This window comes from Haematobia irritans, chromosome 1 (genome assembly GCF_050003625.1).
Source record: "Haematobia irritans isolate KBUSLIRL chromosome 1, ASM5000362v1, whole genome shotgun sequence".
Classification (NCBI taxonomy): domain Eukaryota; kingdom Metazoa; phylum Arthropoda; class Insecta; order Diptera; family Muscidae; genus Haematobia; species Haematobia irritans.
In genome coordinates, this window is record NC_134397.1 from 234,149,794 (window position 1) to 234,174,212 (window position 24,419).

At 27.2% G+C, this 24,419-nt stretch overlaps 1 protein-coding gene across 2 annotated transcripts in view; it reads right to left on the reverse strand.

Moving 5' to 3' along the window:
• hth (Meis homeobox homothorax) overlaps positions 1–24,419 on the reverse strand; it is a 267,103-nt gene that overhangs the window by 2,258 nt on the left and 240,426 nt on the right. For both annotated transcript variants that reach the window (XM_075295992.1, XM_075295919.1), the window contains 3 exons: positions 20,711–20,859; positions 3,250–3,326; positions 632–690 (listed from right to left, as the gene is read on the reverse strand). In XM_075295992.1, the coding sequence (XP_075152107.1) occupies positions 632–690; positions 3,250–3,326; positions 20,711–20,859 (285 nt within the window). The remainder of the gene's footprint in view (positions 1–631; positions 691–3,249; positions 3,327–20,710; positions 20,860–24,419) is intronic.

Consider the following 24,419-nt stretch of genomic DNA (forward strand, 5'->3'; position numbering starts at 1 on the left):
AAAATAAGAACTAAATTAAAACTAAATGTAAAATTAAGTATTTTATTTTTATTTAATTTTACATTTTCGTTTTAATAAAACTTAAATTTAAATATGAGTCTATAATCTCTTATACAAATAACATAATTTTAATTGTTATATTAAATTTAATTTTGTTTTATATTTTCATTTCATTTTCATTCATTCATTGCATTTAAAGTTAAAATTAGGACTAAATTAAAAATAAAAGATATAGTTTTATTAAATTAAATTTAAAAATATAAAATTACTATAATATTTTTATAGTAAAATAAAAATAATATTCAAATTTAAATTTAATTCAAATTAATTAATTACTAAATTTATTTTTTAAATTAAGATTAGTACAAATTAATTTTTTTTATTTATTGAAACTTCTTAATTAGTCTATGATAATTTAAAACTGAAAAAATATAAAACCAAGTTTTTAAATATACATAACTTTTTTTTTAATTTTCAACTATAATTCAAATTGAAAATATTTTTTTCTTAAATGTCTAATTCTCTTGATATTATTTTATTTTTTTCTTTCTTAAAATTCTAATTTTTTTGATTTTTGATGTTTTATCATCCTCTTATTATAACTGTTTAGAAAACTATAACGTATAATTACCTGCACGGTTTGATTGATCAATCATTGGCTGGACAATTCTTCGTCTCGCATTAATGAACCTGTAACGAAACAAACAAAAAATAAACATCGTATAAATATAACAATGAAATGCCAAGGTAAAAGCAATAGTCAACAATCATTTGCAGTGAAGAAAGGAGAGGAAATGAAAAAAAAAACAGAAATTGATTTTCAAGTAGTATGAAAATCCAATCCTTTGGTTTTAACAAATCATAATTAGGCTTATAATCCCATAAATGTTTATTTCATAAATAATTTATAATATGATTTATAACATCTCATTTTTTCACCGAGTGTTATGTAGCGGTAGAGTAAAACGGTGGCAGCAGCAGCATCCATTGGTTTGGCGGCGGTGGCGGCAGCTCATTGTGACTTGAGATTTCAGTCAGTTTCGGTTCTTAAGAACAACAAACCATAAAAAATAATAAGTTTTCTCTGATGTGATTTTTTCATCCTGCTGCACAATTTTTTTTTTTTTGCTTTTTTATATTATAACATTGCATTTGTGATAAAAGTCTAAAATGCCGACAATTGTATATATAATATATACTTATATATAGTTATGTTTTTTTTTTATTCTGTGTTTGGTAGATTGTTTTGCTTGGCTGCTTTATAGGATTTTGTGTCCAATAACCACCTAACAATCCGGAGCAAAAAGCATTGAGGGTCTGCGCGGTGGCGACAGGCAACTCAGTTGTTCCCTAAGCATGAGAAGAAAATGATGATGATGACGACGATGGTTGACAAAATCATAACGTGGCCCAAAATGGTTAAGCGCAAAAAACAAACCCATTGACTCAACAAAAATATCGCCGGTGTATTGAGAAAAACAACCTGATTTCTTATGGAGTCTTGCAATGTTGGCTGGGGTTGTTATAGTTTTTGTAACCACACAATCATGGTCGTTGATTCAGATTTTTTTCCATTTTTTTTTTTATTCTTGGATGGATTTTGCTATAGTTTTTTTGATTTTACTTTTTTTTTCATTTGTTCATGCAACCATTGATGTTTAATACAAAATATGTTTTGTTGTGTGATATTAGCTTTGTGATTCAGAGATTTGAGTTTATTGTTGTTGTATGCTGCATAGGTAGATAATGTTTTATGGAGGTTTTTTTCAAACTAACAATTTCTTGGCAAACAAACAACACTTATTTGTAGTAACTTAAAGGTTGCTGTTGCAAAGTTGTTTTTCTTTTTTTTTTTTTTGTTTTTGTTTACAACATCAAAGAAGGTCCAGAGAAAAAAAAAACAACACAACCTTATTATTCTTGGCTACAAATTGAGGTTAATGCTCTAAGATTGCTTGTTATTTTGTTGCGAACAAATATTGTTGTTGTGGATATCGAGGGTCATTCAAGTTTTGTTTTGGGGGCATATGGATAATATTTTTTTTTTTAATTATAGGACAATTAAGAAAAAAAACTATAAAATATATTTGAAAGAATTATTTCTTATATGTAGGGCCACAAACATTGATTTTAGATTAATAAACTTTTTCTGAAAAAGTAATTTTTTTTTTTTTTTGTTCAAACCACAAAACGCCACTAGAGTATTTTTCAAAAATTCATTTCTATATTTCTAAGATGTCTAGAAAGAGTAGCCATACAAATTTCGAAAATCATTTTTTTTTAATTTTTTAGAGTGTTTTTTTGTTTTGTTTTAACCATAAAATTTAAATTTTTTAGAGTGTTTTTTTGGTTTGTTTTAACCATGGCGAAAACAAAGAACTATTTTGTAAAATTTATATCTGTATTTCTTAGATGTGGAGATGGAGCAATCAATTTTGAACCAATAAACTAAACTAAAACAGTTCAAAAATAATGTATAAGAAAAAAAATATTCTATATATTCAACTACCCTATGTAGAATAGTTCTGTAATATTTTTGAAAATTGGTATTTCTATATTTTTTCGATATCAAAATAGAATAGATATACAATTTTTCGACTACTAAATTTAAAAAAAAATCAAAAAAGCCAAACTCGACTTTGAGAAAGAATTTTAAAAAAAATATATTTTTTGTTAATTATTATAATAATTAAGATATAAAATGTTTCAACTACTTAATTAAAAAAAAATCAAAAAAGCCGAACTCGACTTTGAGAAAGAATTAAAAAAAATAATAATATTTTTTGTTAATTATTTTAATTAGAATTTTATAAATTTAATTTATATTTTTTTATGCTTTAAAACCTTAAGAAAGTAATTTATATTAAAATATGAAATGTTTTCTGATATTGGATTTAAAATATCAGACAACATTTCATATTTTAAATTTGTATAAAATTTCAATTGAGACTATTGATGTTTTATTAAAATTAAAAATCAAATATTGGTTTTTCCTAGGGATTCTTAAGAACAGCAAACAATAAAAAATAAAAAGTTTTCTCTGATGTGATTTTTTTATCCTGGTGCACATTTTTTTTTTTTTTTTGGATGGATTTAATTTTTTACATTTATTTACTTTTTTATTTTAGTTTTTTTATTATAGGTTTTTCTAATTTTTATAAATAAATAAACATTTTGGTATAGCCTATTTATATATTGCTTTTGTTTTTGTTTTTGTGTAATTATTTTAACAATAAATTTTCCACTTACCAATTATTAACTTGTAATATCGTCAGGCCGGTATCTTGTGCCAATTGTTTTTTCTGATCTTCGGAGGGGTAGGGATGCTAAAAATAAAATGCAAAAAAAACCACAAAAAATTAATTCAAAACAAAATACTTATTAACATTATCTAAAGATAAACTTATAAATAAATGCGATATGTGATTTTATTTATGAATAGAAAACCTTCAATCCATCGGTAAAGACTCATCAATCATTTGAATTTTGAAATGTGTCTTCCCCCTTATCATTCATAAAATGTGACAGTTTGCCAAGTTTATCTAAGACCAAAGATAATTTCTATTAAATATTACTAATGCAGTGCATACATGTAGACATATAAATTAAATAAAAATTAACTATAGAAAATAACCTATGATTATCTATGAATGGAAGTAGGAAATTTTGTTTTTTTTTTTTTTTAACGCCACTAAATATGGACATGGACACATGTCTATGGTAATCTAATACACTAAGCTATCTGGAAAAAAAAAACGAAAAATTAGAGAGGTCGCTTTTTTGGGAAGTACTTAAAATGTCCTAAATATTTTTTTTGACATGGTTCAAATTATTTGTTTATGAGGTTTTAGATTAATCTAGGGAACGATTTCCCCTACCGCATTATATGAATGGGTGATATGGTGCATATTGCACATAGGGAATGTGAGGAGTTATACTTCATTGGTGTTTCGTTTTGTTTTTTCAGTTTATTATTGGTTTACTGGCAGGCAGTTTGGCTGGCGTTTGGATTTTTCTCTTTCCACCTCCCCCAATAAATTTTTTTTCGATATCATATTGTTGAAATCCATGTCTAGTTGCCGCCTTAGTGGCGTCAGTATGTAAACAATAATTGTTGTTATTACTATGATTTTTTTTCTGGTTGGTTGTATATTTGTGAATGCAATGCATTTTGAAGAAAGAAAGAACAAAAAACAAAACCAACGAATCATAACAACAATTCTAAACAAATCTATTTACAATCATCATCACCACCAACACCACCACTGCCAGTTCGATCGATCCATAGAGAAGAAATATCGATCGAAGTACTTGAAATGCAATATCATTGCACCATATCGCATAGCACTCAACAATTATACGTGTGGGTATTGTTATTGGGGATGCCACTAGAACCACCACCATCGCCCCACCGACACCATCAACCGCATTAAGTATATCCAAACATCTGTGGGGCTAGTGGTCCCACTCCAGAAGTATTTTCCTTTGTGTTATATATATATTTGATATCATTTATTATTATTTTTTGTTGTTTTTTTTTTTTTATGGAGCATTTCTACTCTAAGAATGTGGCGTCGATCATGGTGGTATTTATTAAAACAACAACCATATTTTTCTGGTATATCATCATGGTGTTAGAATCCATCTTGATTAGGTCTCTAGGTACACAGAGGGTATATGTAGATATAGAGTATAGGCCCAGCAGGTCTCTCCAATCTAATCATAAGTTGTAATCTCTTTTGTAATATTTTCAGTGTAATCTATACAATGTGGCGCTTATAATTTTGCCCTCTATGAAATGTTTTTGTAATCATATTGATTTTTTATTTCTTACCCGAAATACAGTAGCTAATGTTTATTTTATGATTAATCGAAATAAAACGGGGTGTAAAGATAAACCAAAAAACACAAAATCGAAATGTAAATAATTTAGGAATATTTGTGATAGGAACTAATATTATTAAAAGAATTTGAAATTGAAACAATATATAAATATAAATATAAATTGTATTTAAAATTAAAGTCTAATTTGAATTATATTCACCCATTCCCATTCGGAATCGCAAAATTTTAATATGGCCTTCAAAAATTAAATATTAAATATAAATTGTAATTAAAATTAGAGTCTAATTTGAATTACATTCACCCATGTTCCGAAATTCGGAATCGCAAATCGCAAAATTTTAATATTACCTTCCAAAATTAAATATTTAATACAAATTGTAATTAAAATTAAAGTCTAATTTGAATTATATTCACCCATGTTCCGAAATTCGGAATCGCCAATCGCAAAATTTTAATATGGTCTCCCAAAATTAAGTATTAAATATAAATTGCAATTAAAATTAAAGTCTAATTTGAATTATATTCACCCAAGTTGCGAAATTCGGAATCGCAAATCGCAAAATTTTTATATGGCCTTCAAAAATGAAATATTAAATATAAATGTATTTAAAATTAAAGTCTAATTTGAATTATATTCACCCATGTTCCAAAATTCGGAATCGCAAAATTTTAATATGGTTTTCAAAAATTAAATATTAAGTATAAATTGTAATTAAAATTAAAGTCTAATTTGAATTATATTCACCCATGCTCCGAAATTCGGAATCACAAAATTTTAATATGGCCTTCAAAAATTAAATATTAAGTATAAATTGTAATTAAAATTAAAGTCTAATTTGAATTATATTCACCCATGTTCTGAAATTCGGTATTTGAAATTGAAACAATATATAAATATAAATATAAATTGTAATTAAAATTAAAGTCTAATTTGAATTATATTCACCCATGTTCCGAAATTCAGAATCGCCAATCGCAAAATTTTAATATGGCCTTCAAAAATTAAATATTAAATATAAATTGTAATTAAAATTAAAGTCTAATTTGAATTATATTCACCCATGTTACGAAATTCGGAATCGCAAATCGCAAAATTTGAATATGGCCTTCAAAAATTAAATATTAAATATAAATTGTAATTAAAATTAAAGTCTAATTTCAATTATATTCACCCAAGTTGCGAAATTCGGAATCGCAAAATTTTAATATGGCCTTCAAAAATTAAATATTAAATATAAATTGTGTATAAAATTAAAGTCTAATTTGAATTATATTCACCCAAGTTCCGAAATTCGGAATCGCCAATCGCAAAATTTTCATATGGCCATAATTTCTTAGATCTGATTCTTAATAACTTAAATCTTGGTAAAATTTTATAGGAGTACGAGAGTATCTCTATTTGGTCTTTAAAAGAAAAATAAATTCTTACGATTCCGAATATCGGAACATGGGGGTTTAAAAAAAATTATTAACAAACAATCGAAATGCAAATAATTTAGAAATATTTTTGATAGATAAACGATAATAGGGATATTAAAAATTTGTAAAAAATTATTTCCAAAATTTTAAATTATAAAAATATATAATTAAAAAATTAAATATTAAATTTTATTAAAATTTCAATTAAAACCAAACTTAAAATTAAATTATAGTTTTGTAGATAAAAACAAAAACTTTAAATTTTTTTAAATTTAAAATATAAAAATTTATAGAATAATGATTTTTTTTAATTAAATTTTAAAATAAAATTATATTAAAATGAAATGAAAATTAACACCAAAATTAAAATAAAAATTACATGATATTTTTTGTAGATAAAATGGGCTTCTAGGTCACCTCGTTCTCATACAAGTAAGTGTGGAACAATTTAGTTCATTTCTTTCCTATAAACTTATTCACTTAGTTTTCTGTGTATCCTGGTCTACCACAGTTTATTGTATTCCTTACTTTTGGTCTTACATTCATATAAAATTTCCCTTCTCCATTTCCAGCAGCTGCTTTCATTTCTACACCTACACATTTTATTCTTGCAGACATATTTACGGAACAAAAATTTTGATTGACATACCCCTTTGTATGCATTCATACAATAATTCCTATTTTAACATATCCGGTTTCTTAATTTTCTACAGCATCTTTTTTTTTATTATACGAAAATAAAAAAGGAAGTTAGTTTTAATTACCGCAACAAAAAAAAAAATATTGTCATAAGGTTAAGTAAATAATAAACCCCTTTTTAGCACCGAACTTTTGAGAACAATGAGAACAATTTACAGGCACGAGCCACACAATAAAACATCCGGCAGATGAAGAAAAATTTAAAAGCAAAAACAAATCAATCAAAAAAAATTCATATATATCCTTTTCGGGTATTAGATTTAAAATTAAAAATAAATATTTTAAATTTGTGAATTTTTTACTTAATACTTTCACTTTAAATGCGTGATAAGAAAATTCCTATTAAATTTATATATTTTTTTCTTTGTTGTGTTTGTGTTTTTGTAATTTTTATTCAACTCATCTTTCATTCTTTCAAATGCACAATATGTTAATATTCCCTTAGAGGGAGTGTTGTTTGCATATATGGCAAAATGTGATGGACAGCCACACCATTCAAAGTAAACCTAGACATGGAGACATACAAAAGGTGGAGCATTCCCTAAAACGTATAGACATATCCACAATGAATAAGGATAAACCAACTAGATGTACTATATATGCAAGAAGGGATGGACAGACGGTCATATAGATATTGGAAATATTTTTATGGTTTTTTTTTCTTTTCTTCTCCATATTATATGTATATGGACAAGCTTTAAAAGGATAACAAGAAAATGCATTATCATCATCGGTGAGGTAAGGGAATAACAAAAGGTAGTTTGATATAAATGCTAACATATATATGTATGTATATCTGATACCTCATACATACGTATTCATAGAACAAGATGGAGCTAACATACAACCAACAATTCAAGGATATTTCTGTTGAAAATTGCATTTTTCAAAACATTATTTGTACATATCTGCCATAGGTATTGAAAGAATTAAATCAGGGATGACTATACAAAAAAATCATATTTAAAAAATTAAAAATAAAAATTAGAAAGTTACAAAATAACCCTAAGCACTTTCAATGGTTATAAGAAATATTTTAAGCCTCTCTAAAAAAATTGATATCTTATATAATTTTATTTAACTTAATTTAATTAAATTTAACTAAATTAATTAATTTTTATTAATATATTTTTTTTATTTTTTTATATATATTTTTTTTATTTTGTTTGTTAATTTTAAATTAATTTAATCATCACAAATAATTTCCCTTTTTTTTTAAACACAACCAAAATAAAAAAGTATATATAAAAAAATTCAAGGATATTTCTGTTGAAAATTGCATTTTTTTCAAAACATTATTTGTACATATCTGCCATAGGTATTGAAAGAATTAAGTCAGGGATGACTATACAAGAAAAAAATTATATTTAAAAAAAAAAAAATTAAAAATAAAAATTAGTAAGTTACAAAATAACCCTAAGCACTTTCAATGGTTATAAAAAATATTTTAAGTCTCTCTAAAAAAATTGATATTTTATATAATTTTATTTAACATAATTTAATTAAATTAAATTTAAATAAATAAATTATTTTTTTATTTATATATTTTTTTTTATTTTTTTATATATTTTTTTTATTTTATTTGTTAATTTTAAATTAGTTTAATCATCACATATAATTTCCCTTTTATTTTTAAACACAAACAAAATAAAAATATATGTATAAAAAAAAATAAAAAATATATAAATATATAAATAAAAACTTAATTAATTTAGTTAAATTTAATTAAATTATATTAAATAAAATTATATAAAATATCAAAACTTCTATAAATTTAAATAACATTAAATTATATAAATAAAATATATAAAATACAAAATATATCAAAAAAAATAAAATATTAATCAAATTGAAAACTTAAGTTGAATTTAACAAAAAACTAACAAAATTGTGCCTGATTTAAAATTTCCAAAAAAAAAACTTCAATACTTTCCAATAAAATAAAAAATTAAAAATATTTCTTAAATAATAATATTTTTATACAAATAAATATCATAATAACTTTTTCAATAGAAGTAATTTTCATTTTTAATTAAAATAATTAATTCCACAATTTATACATTTCTGTGTATTTTCCCCTTACCGCCTTAGGCATCCCTAAACTTCCCATATACATAAAAATTCTTTTTCTATTGTATACAATTCAATAATACAAAATACAAATGGGCAAAACCTGACCTGAAATGTCCTTGTTAGTCCAAGATGAACATGGAACCACATATCACATACCAACATACATATCTATAGAATATGGCATGCATGATTTTGCATAAGAAAACGGTAAATTTCACGCAACAAATGACAACTTCGACATATAGTAGAGAACAGCAAAAAAAAGTATTCGTATATTTTATGCATTTGTTAGTTTCGAAAACACTCCCACATAAACATTCAAACATTTCAATGCTTTACAAATTCCTTTGGTGGTATATCCTTAGAATACAAATATGTGTATATTGATTATTTTTCAAATGTAAGTATGTCCACATAACTATTGGATGTTGAATTGCAGTTTTATGTTATTGTCATTTGCTATTGGAAAAATGCTGTCCCTCTATTTACCCCACCCCCGAACACAATACTGTAGACAGACAGCCCTTATTATTATATCCTAAGGACAAAAAACAAAAAGCTTTGAATCTAAGAATGCATTTCGTCTTTTTGGCATTCCGGAGTATAAAGAGAAATGTAATGTAATGCAATGCATTTGCAAATGCATTTGTTGTTATTGTTATCCGATGTATGCTATAGTTGTACAATGAACAAGTCCTGTAGTCTAAATTTGTCTGTTGGTAAGATTTTAACAAATCGTAGGGCGTGTTTTATATGTATTTGTTTTTCAAACTATAAATTTTAGTCCGATGTCTGATACTCATACATACATACATGCGTATATCTTACCTATACATGTATAAAACATTCCTATTACATATTATTGGCAGATTGCTTTGAAGGCTTTACAAAATGCAAATGTATGAATGTATGTATGTACGTATATATATGGGTATGACTATATTGAATGTCTATTTCAATGCAAATATTTCAAGACGTTGTAATTTTGTATTGTCCACTTTTAAGAGTCCTTTTGGTTTTCCTTGCTGCTTTCAGTTTGCTAACGATTGTTGTTCTTTAGAAATGGGTGGTGTATCTGTCTTTCATTGATATGTAAACATGGGCAAATATAATTAAAATGAAATTAATTGCTGACGTTTGTGCATTATATGGTATTTGCAAATGGATTTCTTTAAAACTAGAATACAAAATGAGAAATTATTTAAAGGTAATTTTAAGAAATGTTTGGACTTAGAGGAAAGAGAACTTTTTCGAGAATATTAAATTGAGGCTGAAAATATAATACCCAACATCCCTTCCGTTAAATATCGTATTTTCAATTTTAGCTTAAAAAAATAAAGATGATTGTCTGATATGTTAATTTTTTTTTTTAATTTCATATTTTATAGGACCTATATGCAATAAATTGATTTCTTTCTCATATAAACGAATTGATAGACACTTTTAGTATGATAGCTAAGAATAAGCATAAGCTAATATTATGGAAATTTAAAGATTTTCTTATGTGTGCGTTACTATTGCATATGTCGGTTTACAAGTATCAGAAAATATTATATAAAAGAAAGCGTATACAAACTTTAATTTGTTATTCAAACCCCAGAATTGATTGGTCTTCACTATATAGTGTAATATAATTGTAGTAATTTACAGTTCAAAATATTATACGAAAATTTCATATGTGCAGAACCCATATTCACCATTGTGCATGTCCTTCTGTTTACAAAATCATAGCTGAATTTCTTGCATACGGAAATATTAATCAAGTAACCTAAAATTTTTAAACTAAATATGTTATCAATGAATTTGGAGAATTTTCATTTGTATCGTAACATTAAATAAAAAAAAAAAAACTTTCTTAAAAATAATTGATTCGCCCGGACCGTTTTCATTCTAGGCGTGTATAGATTTGTAGGTTTCTTAAACTAATTTGACCATAAAAGCTCGAATAAAAATTGTAAAATTAGAATATCATGCATTTGGATGTTCATTGCCTGTTTCGGTATCAGGCTAACATGAGAAATAATAATTCTTAACTTTTACAACGTAATTGATTGACACTTTTATTATCATTAGTAATAGCTTACATTATGGCCAACCAAAAGCTTTATCATGTGTGCAGTATAGTTTCATGTGAAAAACTATAAGAAATAAAAACTATTTTACTCGGAAAACTCACCATTAGGTTTTACTGATTTTTCAGATACCGAAATTAATAAGTCACTAATCTTTAGTGCAATATAATAACAGATATTTAAGGTTAAAAACCCTGTACAAAATTGTCATGTGTGCAGAGTACTTCTCTACCCATGTGTCTGTCCGTCAATCGTAATATGAAATAAAAAAAAAACTTTCTTAAAAATAATTCTTAACTTTTACAAAGTAATTGATTGACACTTTTAGTATCATAAACTGTAATTAGTAATAGCTTAAATTATGGCCAACCAAAAGCTTTATCATGTGTGCAGTATAGTTTCATGTGAAAAACTATAAGAAATAAAAACTATTTTACTCGGAAAACTCACCATTAGTTTTTACTGATTTTTCAGATACCAAAATTAATAAGTCACTAATCTATAGTGCAATATAATAACAAATATTTAAGGTTAAAAACCCTGTACAAAATTGTCATGTGTGCAGAGTATTTCTCTACCCATGTGTCTGTCCGTCAATCGTAATATGAAATAAAAAAAAACTTTCTTAAAAATAATTCTTAACTTTTACAAAGTAATTGATTGACACTTTTAGTATCATAAACTGTAATTAGTAATAGCTTAAATTATGGCCAACCAAAAACTTTATCATGTGTGCAGTATAGTTTCATGTGAAAAACTATAAGAAATAAAACTTATTGTATTTGGAAAACTCACCATAAGTTTTTACTGATTTTTCAGATACCAAAATTAATAAGTCACTAATCTATAGCGCAATATAATAACAGATATTTAAGGTTAAAAACCTTGTACAAAATTGTCATGTGTGCAGAATATTTCTTTATCTATATGTCTGTCCGTCTGTTCGCAAGGTTGGAATAGGTTGCTTGCTTAAGCCAAGTTTGAATTTGGACAATGGAATTAATTGACATTTTTAAGCCCATATTTCTGTTACACTAATTTAGAGACAATTTCAAAGGCTATTTAGTTATTCTGTCCCAACAACTCCCATGCTACACTATTGCTATGGGAAGTTTGTTTCTCGTATCCACCATGTATTTCTCGAATCTTTTTCCATTTGAAATGATACGCCACATAAATTGAGACGCCACTTATAATCAATAAATTTACTACTTGTTTAAAATTTCGAATTCTTATACACGTCTTTCTTGGTTTGAATTTTTTTTTAGCGCATACATATATCCTAACCAATCTCATGCCTAATGATTAAATCCATGTCATTTCCAATTACAACATTTTCTCTCTTTATGCACAATAAAGCAACCAAAAAAATCTTCATTCAATATTCATTTATACAATCGCATGTTAATTAAAATTAATATATAATGTAATGCTAATTAAAAATTATTAGAATTTTTTACATGTAAGATGTTTTGTGTTTTTTTTTCTGCGCAAATGATTTAGACAAACAACATCACAATCATACTACTTCTGAACACCTCAATTAAACGGCAGCAAAAATTAACTATAATAGACGTGGCAAATAACACCACAATACCATTTTGACCATTGCAATATACGGCTGACTTTTGAGTTCAAGTTTTACCACTTAACATTAAATGCAATTAGACAAAAAAAAAAAAAAAACAAAAAACAAAACGAATCTACTACAAAAACAAGAAACCTACAATCAACTGGACGTATCGTATGAGTAGATAGATATATGTGTGTACCTCTGATCATAGGTGAATTTGAAAAACAAACTCTTGAGCTTGGGGAGATAAGATCTAAAAGTTGTTATAATCAAACTTGCTACTAGATTTTCCTAGAGAACGAACCACTTGGCCAACACCAGTTGTTGCTGACGTTTTAGCTAGCTTTATGGTTATAACGGCTGCTAACGCTTAATAGCGTTTAGTTAGTAAATGTGAAAAATATCAACAACAACAACAATACGGCCAGAAAAAAAAATAACGACAGCAAACAACTTTACCATTTTCCCTCTCTCCGAGTCTCTCTAGGCCCAATGGTCTTACGGCCGCCTTTAAATAATCTCATATATATATATGTATAAATGCTTTATTAGCCAAAGCAATTTGGTTGATGTTGTAGCAGTAGCAGCCAGAATTGTTGCTCTGAATGTTTGCTATTGTGGGGATTTGTATAGGAGGTGGAGATTTATATATTTTTCTGTTGTTGTTGTTATTGTTGGTTTTGCTATAATAATATTTAGCCAGCCATATTTGTTAGAAATAGGTAATGATGATGACTATGGCATGTCTATGGTAAGGGGCCTTAAACAAAAGGGGGTATTTAAGCGATACGCAAAATCATTAATGGCTGCCATTGGTTGTCTAGCCTCTCAACAGCTAGCCAACCAGCCTTTCAGTTTCGTTTTTTTTATTTGTTTCAAAACAGCCAACTCAAGATACGAGATACGAGATGATAGCAGATATAGATATGATGTTAAACAACTTTCACGTGTAAAGCTTGGAAATGAAAACAAAGCAGCACAAAACCAAATCAACAAAGATTTCCTGAATGCCTGTAGAAAAATGCCAATTTAAAATATCAAGTTGATATTTGGTCAAGATTTCATGTAATGGCAATATTCTTTAAGGAAAACTAAAAAGAAAAGAAACACATATAAAATGCCAATTCTAAAAGTAGCAGATAAAGAAAACTATTAAATTGCATACAGGAAACTTTAATATGGATTTTATCTCGAACGAAAAATAACCCTCTTTCTATAATCCTCTCTAATACCTTAAATGTTAATTTGGGTTGATGGTCAGTTATTTTATCCTTTCTGTGGTTACACAAACAAACTATTAAATTTTATTAGTAAAGAAATTTGCCAAACCAAGACATCTATTTTTCTCCTTTTTTGGCGAAACCCTTTTGCCTGATTATCTTAATGGTAACTTTCTTTAGTAAACTGCAAAAAAAAAACTGAAATGCAATAAGGAAATCATGATTGAACTTTTTCCAAAGGATTTCTATTCGATTTAAAAACTACCACAAACTTGCAGAATATCGAGATTTTTTTAGTATCCATAAATGAAGCATATCGAAATACTTTTATTTCCGGTCACTGGATAATATCAAATGAAGTCGTTTCTTATGTGACTTTGGCTATTCTGATTATAATCCCTTTAGGAAGCTATGGTGGATAGAAAAAAGGTTAATGTTTCATATGACCAGTAAAAAAAAACTATACAAACATAAAATCTGTTTTGCAAAGGATATAAAACGTATTTTCTCTTACTAAGGATAAAACAATTTGTTAAAAGATTTGGTCATAACATTTTGTGGGTAATTTGGGAAATAAGCAAAAATTACTTTAATATGATAATACAAGTAAGATTTTGTTTTTCCGAATGAAACGAATATTTAAAAGAAACTAAAACATAAAATAAGGGGTTCGTTCAATTGAAGTTAAAATTAGAAAACACAAAATGAAAAAAAAAAAAAAATCAATAGGCATCCCTAAAAACAAATGCAATGACATCAGTTCCTTGCACACAAGCCCTAAATATTGATTTTATATATTAGCAGGTCTTGCTGGTTATACTCCATTATTTTTTTTAACCATAACAATTCATTTGTATCTATAGTTAACCGAAAAATAACAACATAAAGCATTTGTTAGTTTTACATACTTGTTTACTATGTCCCGTTACTATACATTGCACACACAAAAATTTCTATAGTATTTCTTAACACCACATTACGCTTGTTATATTCTGTTATAACGTAATAACATATCAATTCTTGTGTCTAAAAAATAAGCTAATATATATAGCAAGATTTCTACGTAGAAGAGTATTTGGTTCTTACAGTGCGTAAAATGGAACTATTTTGCACACATAACCAAGGCTATCATTTTTCGTAATAGAAGCTATTACTGATTAGATTATGATATACGGGAAGTAATAATCAATTCATTTTCCTTTTGTATATTAAATTTATACCAGAATTTTTTTCAGTTTTGTCTAAAAAAAAGCTAAAATATATAGCAAGATTTCTACGTAGAAGAGTATTTGGTTCTTACAGTACGTAACATGGAACTATTTTCCACACATAATCAGGGCTGCCATTTTTCGTAATAAAAACTATTACTGATTACACTATGGTATACAGGTAGTAATAATCAATTCATTTTCGTTTTGTATATTAAATTTATACCAGAATTTTCTTCAGTTTTGAGGAAAAAAATTCTGTGAATATATATTTTTTTCCTTTTATAGTATTAGAAACTTTATATAATTTTTTCCAAAAATCCTAATAATAAGCTAACCGTAAAAAAATCCTAATACATCCTTTTGGAGAATTCCCTTTAAAATTCTTTAAACTCTTTATATTTGGCAATTATTATCCATAAGATTCCTCTTAGAATATTTAGCTTCTCCTCCTCGTTTTTTTTCTCTCCTTTTTTTGGGAATTTGCAATTTTTTAATTATTACAGCATAAGTGTGAAATGCATATGAATGTCATTTTGAGACAAAGTCCATTTCATTTATTAATTTACCATACAACACAATAATTAATTACTGTCACGCCTTTTGAGACAACAACAACGACATTAGCAAACAACAACCGTCATAATAACAACGACAACGACTTGCAAACTGTCTAAACTGAATGACTGAGTGAGTGACTGGCTGCACAATACACCAGCAAAAATCCTATGGTTTTTGAAGAGCAAAGACATTTATCCATCCCCATATTCAAACATATGTTAAATGCAACAAAAAGTATATATTTAAAAAATCCAAAAAAAAAAATATATTAACAAAAATCCCACACACACACACACAGTAAGGCAAATGAAAGGAAGGACAGACGGACGAACTTATGGTTAGAGGACAAAATCCAACAACGAGAGACAAATGTTGCAACTTACTGCCAGCAATATTGTTATAGCAGAAGACTAGCGATATGATATTTGTCGTTGGCCTGTCATCAGGGGTGTATCACAACGTCTTCGTGGTCTTAATATAATTTTTGTTTTGTTGTTGTTTTGCTTTCTTCATTATCGTCTATGGTGTTGTTAAAGACATTAGAGTTTCAGACCGAACGTATGGTATTACCAACACCCAATAATGATCCATACATTCCCTGTGGGTTTCCACACTATTTAGTACAAGGGATTGGTGGAGGAGGAGTAGGACTAATGTTAATGTTAATTGTTTGTTTAAACTTGGAAACACCATTTAAAAGCAAATTTATTTCAAATCATACTTTAAAATGTAATAAACGTTTCAGACTAAACTTGGGTAGGGTCTGACAGTTTGGGTTTAATTCTGTACTCATGAATTTTGAGCCCAAGCAAAATTAAGAGTGAGAAGTTGTGTGGGGCACTGTCAGGGCAAGTTTCAACAAAAAAAATTTCCATCACAATTTTTTCGTTTTTTTTTTTTATTTCGTCTCGGATTTGTATTTTTGCTAGGTTTTTTTTTAATTTAGAGAGACTCTGGAACGTGTGGTCTCTGTTGAAATTTTGTGTTGTTTGAAGTGGAACGTTGTTATTGTTCTTGGTTACTGGGCTGCTCGTTCACTAGTCTGTCCGTTCATTCAACCATCCAGTCATCCATCCATCCATTTGAATGTCTGTCCGTCCATCCATACGTCTGTCTGTCTTGGTGAAATTGTTGTATGAATTGTCGCCTACAAATGTTAACGTCGCCATGCGCAAATTGTTTTGTAGACATTTTTCTGTTGCTTGCCATTTTCTTGTTGTTGTAAATGTACATTAAAATTAAAACCATCCACACCAAAAAATGACTGCAAGAAAAACGTTGCACACACAAAAAAAAATGAATTCACATTCGCATACTATATATACGCGAAACTTACATTGATGGTGTTAAATAGCGAGTACAACAACGGCGCGAACGCCGTTGCGATTGCATACAACGTACAACCATATGAAATGCATTGCTTTGAAGACCAACAAACAGCAATAACAACAACAACAACAAAAAGAAAAGTTGCACATGTTATTTTAAAAATAGGCGGCCTTTAAGGCGTCAGCCATTATGGTTTATATTATAAAAGGCGCTCACACACAGATAGAGGCTATAACCCAAAAACAAAACGCCAAAACAAAAACTTTACAAATATAACGTAAAACACCAAATTGTTTGCATTAAAGAAGAAAATTGAAATTAAGCACTTTCATGGTGTATGAAGTAGAAAATGTAAAAACAAAAAACACAGTCTCAATTGTTGAGGGCAGGAGGGAAACGAAATGAAAACCATAGGAAATTTGAATTGTCATCAAGACAAAGGAGCAAAGGTCTTAAAATGTAATGAGTGTGTAAAAATACTATAAGTTAATGGAAATAAGTAAAATCTATTCATAGTTTTTGAAGATTGAATACTTGTGGTAAATGAAATAGTTGAGAAATTTACAAGGGTAGGTCGATACAACTGAAATATTTTCGTGATATTTTTATACCATTTTTAGGTTAATTTTAAATGGAGAATAATATATGATAACAGAACTAACGAAATGGGCAGGAGACAAATTCTATTGAGTTGATAAACAGTGATAAATATATTTCTTTAATTTGAAAGCCTTTCAAGAGTTTAAGTTATTGGCATTATACTGGTGAATTAAATTGCACACACATTATAAAATATATGCTTATAGAAAATAAATCCTCTGCTAATATACCTCAATCGATAATATACCTCAATCAATTCGTTGTAAATCATGGATTTGAAATGTATGTAAACAAAAATATGGGCCACCCCACTAATTTTGTTTTGTACAGTAACGAATAAGTTGTATGCACACATGAACTACCTTCTATTTTTCGTAAACACAATAGCCTTTGCTCTATTATACATGCAGTTTTTCATAGAAATCAATTTGAGTTTTAATTTAGAACAACTTTAAAAATTGATAATAAATTTTCCCATATATGTTAAATATTAAAAATATGGACCGCCCATAATATAATTTTGTTTTGCACAGTAACAAGCAAATTGTGTGCACACATGAGCGAGATACTTTTTCTAGTAATCCCAAGACCCTCTAGACTGATATACATGGATTGCTCCATAGAAATCAATTCTAGTTTTAATGTAGAACAACTTTAAAATTTGAAAAGATTTTCACCATACTTTAAATATTATTTATTAAAAAAAAAATTCATAAAAAATCATATGTAAAGAAATTTAGAACAACTTTAAAAATTGATAAAAAATTTCCCATATATGTTAAATATTACACATATGGACCGCCTTATTTAATTTGTTTTGTACAGTAACAAGCAAATTGTGTGCACACATGAGCGAGATACTTTTTCTAGCAATCCCTAGACACTCTAGACTGATATACATGGATTGCTCCATAGAAATCAATTTTAGTTTTAATGTAGAACAACTTTAAAATTTGAGAAAATTTTCACCATATATTAAATATAAATTATTCAAAAAAGCGATATGTAAAGAAATTGCTTGCAAAAATTTTACATATGTTTTTGTTAGAATTTTATTATTTTACCCCATTTAAGTCGATATGAATTTATTTTATTATATTTCATTATTCATTTCATTATTCATATTTCATTTCATTACCCTTTTCATAGGGTAAAAAATTAAAATTTTTTGAGAAAATTTCTTATTTATATATTTTTTTTTTTAACTTTCGTTTTTTTTCCATAAGTCCAAGTCGTGATCATTGCCTATTTTCTCTCTCATGAGTCACTTCATTACACATTTGTTGGTAAAATTTCTTATTTATATATTTTTCTACATTTTGACCTTGTAATCCATAAGTCTTTCTATATGGAGTACCTTAACCTATCTTCCAGGTGGCAATTCCCTAATTGACATTTTATATACAGGAAACTCCTAAAAATTGAATGTCAAAACATATCATTACGTACAAAACTATACACAACAGTCCATCACAATTGTCACTCTAACTCCAACAACTGGCACTAATGACAAAAAAAAAAAAAACAAACTAAAATAATTGATATAAAACACTTATGCAAAAAAAAAACAACTTAATGCTACACCCTCCTACTTTTTTTGTTCTCTGGGTGAAAAAACATAATTCATAGTTTTACGTTGTGGAATAAAAAAATATGTATTACAATGATAATATGTTCCACATATGTATGAAATACAATCGAAGGGCTGATTATTCATATGGCTCATATTATGATTGCTAATGGTAAGGGTCTACAAATCGCTCGCATTTAACCATAAAGTAATTTTACAAAGTGTTTCATTTGCACAATGTCGACATTTATGCCTTAACTGCAAGTCTTGGCTTACTAAACCATTAAAAAAAAAACATATAAAAAGCAACAAAATATTTGCAAGTACTTATTTTGCTGCAAGCAAACTAATATGGTTTGTTGTTGCAACACTTCTTATTTTTCTCGTCTTCATTATTTTGAGGTCTACGCCTGCGCGTCGTGCTCAATATGTACACACACACGCACACCAAGGTATAAACGCAACCAGAAAAAGAGTTTCCACTTTTATTTTTCACTGGTGCATATTGTTGGCTGACTGGCTAGCAAAAGTTGTTGGTGTTTTTTTTTTTTTTTTTGTTATACATACATATGCACGTATGTTGTTGCCATTATTACTGATGTTTTGTATTTGTTTGATGGCTGACTGACTTGACTGAATTGCTATAGTCCGTCTAAATGTATGATGGCTTGAGGGGGAAATCATAAATGCAAATTAGAGATGTCATATAGAAAAAAATCAGGGTTATTAGGGGAATTTTATGGAAAGGAAAATGCAAAGAAAATTTTTTCCCATAATTATTTAAATTAAATTAAAAAAATCTTTAAAAATAAAATCTAAAAAAAAATTCAGGGATTATGCCGAAATTAAAATACACTAAAAATGTAAAAGTGTATATAATTATTATTAAATTATTTTTGATATATACGGCGATTTAAATTTCCAAATTTCCCAACTGACATCCCTATCTGCAGTTTGCTGGCATTGCAACTTTTCTTGTGTTACTTTGCACATAGAGGCTTGAAAGTTTTCTCTGTCTTGAATGTGATGGCTTAGTTGGTTGGCTGGTTGAGTAGCCCAGCAGACATTAAACATACGAAAAAATTTTGCTCTGTTATGCGTATGTTTGCAGCAATATTATTTGTTGCTATTTCTTCTTGGGGTTCAGTCAGTGTTGAGTTGCATTATGGCTTATTTGTTGGATTGCGTTAGTCGTTGTCGTCGTCGTCTGCAAAGCCAGTTTTATATGGGGGGTTTTTAACTTCATTTTTTTTTTTTTTGATAATTATAGGCTACTAAACGGTTAATTATCGACATTTAATATGGCAGTCGTTTTGTTTGGTTGGTTGGTCGTTCTTTCGTCGCCGTCTGGTGGTGGGCATTTGTGATATCTCATATATGGCATATTTTTGCTGACTGATTGCCATTGCTCACTCACTCACTCATTCGTTCGTTCGTTTGGTCATTTTTAGTTCGTGTTGTTTTATAAACAAAATGGCGTAAATTTACTGATTTTTTGGCAAATCTATAAACTTGAAAGGAAATCTTGTACTCATACTTACCGTTAAATGTTGGAACAGCCACGCTCTTAAGATATTTGTTGCTACTTTTGGGAAAATGCCACGTTTCTTTTGGTTCTTTTTGCCATTCGCATCATCGTCCTCTTCACCGGTGCCTTCACCACTACCTATACTGGCATTGCTGGCATCACCTGAAATAAAAATAATGAAAAAAAATATGTTATTAATAAATTCATGTATATATGAAGGGAAAAATTATTTTTAAAATTATTTTTTTATAAAAGTTATAAAAAATTATAAAATGCTTTGAAAAATATTTGAATACTTGGGTCGAAAACCTTTGTACACGCAGAGAAGGAATATGATCACCTCAAACATGTTTCAAGAACAAAATATTATTTTTGTATGGTGACCATGTAACATGTTTGTCACTAAAATGTTATTTTCTCGTCAAATATAACCTGCTTGCCGAAATCAGATACATGATTTCCGAGAAAATAACATGGTTGCGAAAACCATGTTACATGGTCACCACCCAAAAATAACATTTTGCTCTTAAAACATGTTTGAGGTGATCATATTCCTTCTCTGGGTATAGTTAATACCCTACATTCTGTAATTATTTATATTCATAATTTATTATGACTATAAATAGTATAAATAAAAAATAATTTTACTACTATTTTCAAATGTGATTTTATTGCAGTGAATTTTTAATAATTTAATTTTTAGAATATTTTAATATAATTTTGGGATTTCAAGATTTTTTAATCATTTGTTATATTCATATCTATTTTTGTTGTTGATTTTTTTTTTTTTTTTTTTTTTTGTAAAATTACAGTTTAACTGTAACAAATAAATTTTGGCAGATTTTTGAAAATATGAAATATATTCTTGTAGTTGTTGTATAGTTGACCTTTTAGGATTTTGTAAGGCTTTTGTGTAAACTCAAACGTAGTGGCGAGCAAGTCACAACAAGGCCACCAGTTAAAAATTTAATTTTCCCTGAAGACGGACAACCATGGTGTTCCAAATATTGGAAATAATTAAAAATAAAATACTATAAAAAAACTAAGATTTTATTTTGTTTTATTACAACATGACCTCAAGCCTTACAAACTTCACAAATAAATATTAAATATATTAAATTAAATTATAAAGAATTTATATATGTAATTAGAAATGTTCAATATAGTTCGCAGTATTTCGGTATATAAATGGACTTTAATATAAATTGTATAATATAATGTATATATTATATATCTTTGTTAGGAGGTCTGAAAATGAGATAGCTCAAAGTTGGTTTTATTCTAAACTACAGTGAATTTTGAATAATTTAATTTTTAGGGGTTTTTTAATATAATTTAAGGATTTAAAATTTTGGTTTTTAGTATAGAATAACACAAAAAATTAAACTTAAATCTTATTTATATATATATTTTTTTTTAATTTTTAATAATTGAGATTAAAATTTTAAAATTTTATTTCCGCAATATTTTTTATTTTTTTTTTATTTTCCATTTGATTTTTTGTTATATTTTGTAAATTACAGTTTAACTGTAATAATTAAATTTTAGGAGATTTTGGAAAATATTAAATATATTCTTGTAGTTGTTGTATAGTTGACCTTTTAGTATAATTATTTGTGGATTTTGTAAGGCTTTTGTGTAAACTCAAACGTAGTGGCGAGCAAGTCACAACAAGACCACCAGTTAAAAATTTAATTTTCCCCTAAAGACGGACAACGATGGTGTTCGAAATATTGGAAATAATTAAAAATAAAATACTATAAAAAAAACTAAGATTTTATTTTGTTTTATTACAACATGACCTCAAGCCTTGCAAACTTCACAAATAAATATTAAATATATTAAATTAAATTATAAATAATTTATATATGTAAATAGAAATTTTCAATATCTTTCTCAGTATTTCCGTATATAAATGGACTTTTATTTAAATTGTATAATATAATGTATATATTATATATCTTTGGTAGGAGGTCTGAAAATGAAAAAGCTCAAAGTTGTGTTTATTCTAAATTACAGTGAATTTTGAATAATTTAGTTTTTAGGGTTTCTTTTTAACATAATTTAAAGATTTCAATTTTGGTTTTTAGTATAGAATAACACAAAAGATTAAGAAAATTTTAAAAATCTTATTTATATATATTTTTTTTTTTTAATTTTTAATGATTGAGATTAAAATTTTAAGATTTTATTTTCGCAATATTTTTTTTTATTTTTTTTTATTTTCCGTTTGATTTTGTTATTTTTTTTTTTTTTTCATTAAAATTTTTTACATGAAAATCATCTTTAACCATTTAATATGGAATTTCCTGCCTTAGGTGAATCATTTGCTTTGAATGGTTTTCTTTTTCCTGTCTATGAAATAGCTAAACAATGGCAGTAGGCGAAAAAAAAAAAACTCCAACCAGCTCCACTATTAGCTTATGGTCGTTTGTTGTGTATGTGGCCCAAGTCTTCTGGTTTTAATGACAAATATTAATTTAAAAACAACAACAACAACAAAAACCAGACAAACAATTGTTATATGAAATATTTTTTTTGTTTTATTTCAGCTACTAAAGAACCAACATAAAACCCTAGTGATGATAGTGGTGCTGTTGATGCTCATCAACAAACACCAAACAAATACACACAATAGAAGGAAGAGACTTTGAATATATATCTCTGGGATGACTGAATGCTTGGTTAGTTTATGGACAAACTCGATTCTAAAATGCTTGGATGATAATGCTACTACCATACCGAGCAATATAAATATAGATATGGATAAATAAATATACATACAACTACTGTATGTTGATTTAGGTTAGAGAGATTTTTAGTTTTAACTAATTTCATGGATTTTTGGTTAAGGTTTTTTTTTTGGGGGGAAAATAAATATTTAAATTTTCACCCTCAAATAAATGGAAAATATACGCATACTCTGGTATATACTTTAATTTGTGGTATTTTGAATACAATGGTGTGTTATGGTGTTGATGTTTTTTTTTTCTTTTGTGAAATACTAAAATTTAAACAAATGTTAAATTACTAATGCTACTGAATCTACCAAGGTCTTGATATTTAAATTCAATTCAAATGAATTCACCATTCTCTAAAATGTTTAAGATTTATTAAACAAAAGAAGAAAAAATTACGAAATTGTATTTCTACTTCCTATCAATATGGCCAAGAAGAATTGTGTGGATGTGGATTTTTAAGCTTGAAAAAAAAAATAAAAGCTTTTGAAAATCACTTGACATTACAATCTTCCTCAATTTTATATATATATTTCTGGGCTAAGGAAAATGATTAATGGTGTTTTTCCCCATAACATAATCTTTATCTTTCTTATGCCTTACATAATACTCTAAGGCACTTGAGAAGCAATTTTCTGTGATCCATAAGTAGAAAAAACTGCACTTTAATAACACTTTAATAGAAATGATGGAATCAAAAAAAGAAAAAGAAAAATCCCAAGACTAAAACCTCTATATAATACCAACACAATTCCACCTACTTGAGCTTGAATGGTATTAAGATCCCCCAGCAAAAAGATTACAACCACTTCAGACAAAAAAAAAACAATCTTCTACAAAGAAAGCTAAGAAGAATGAGTTTTTTTTTTTTTGAAATGCCTTTCGCTCTCTCAACTCTGTAATCTTTGAGGCGTGTTGCTTATTGTTATAATAACGATGTGCAAAAGCCACTTGTATCATCATTGGAAATTGAAACCAAAAAAA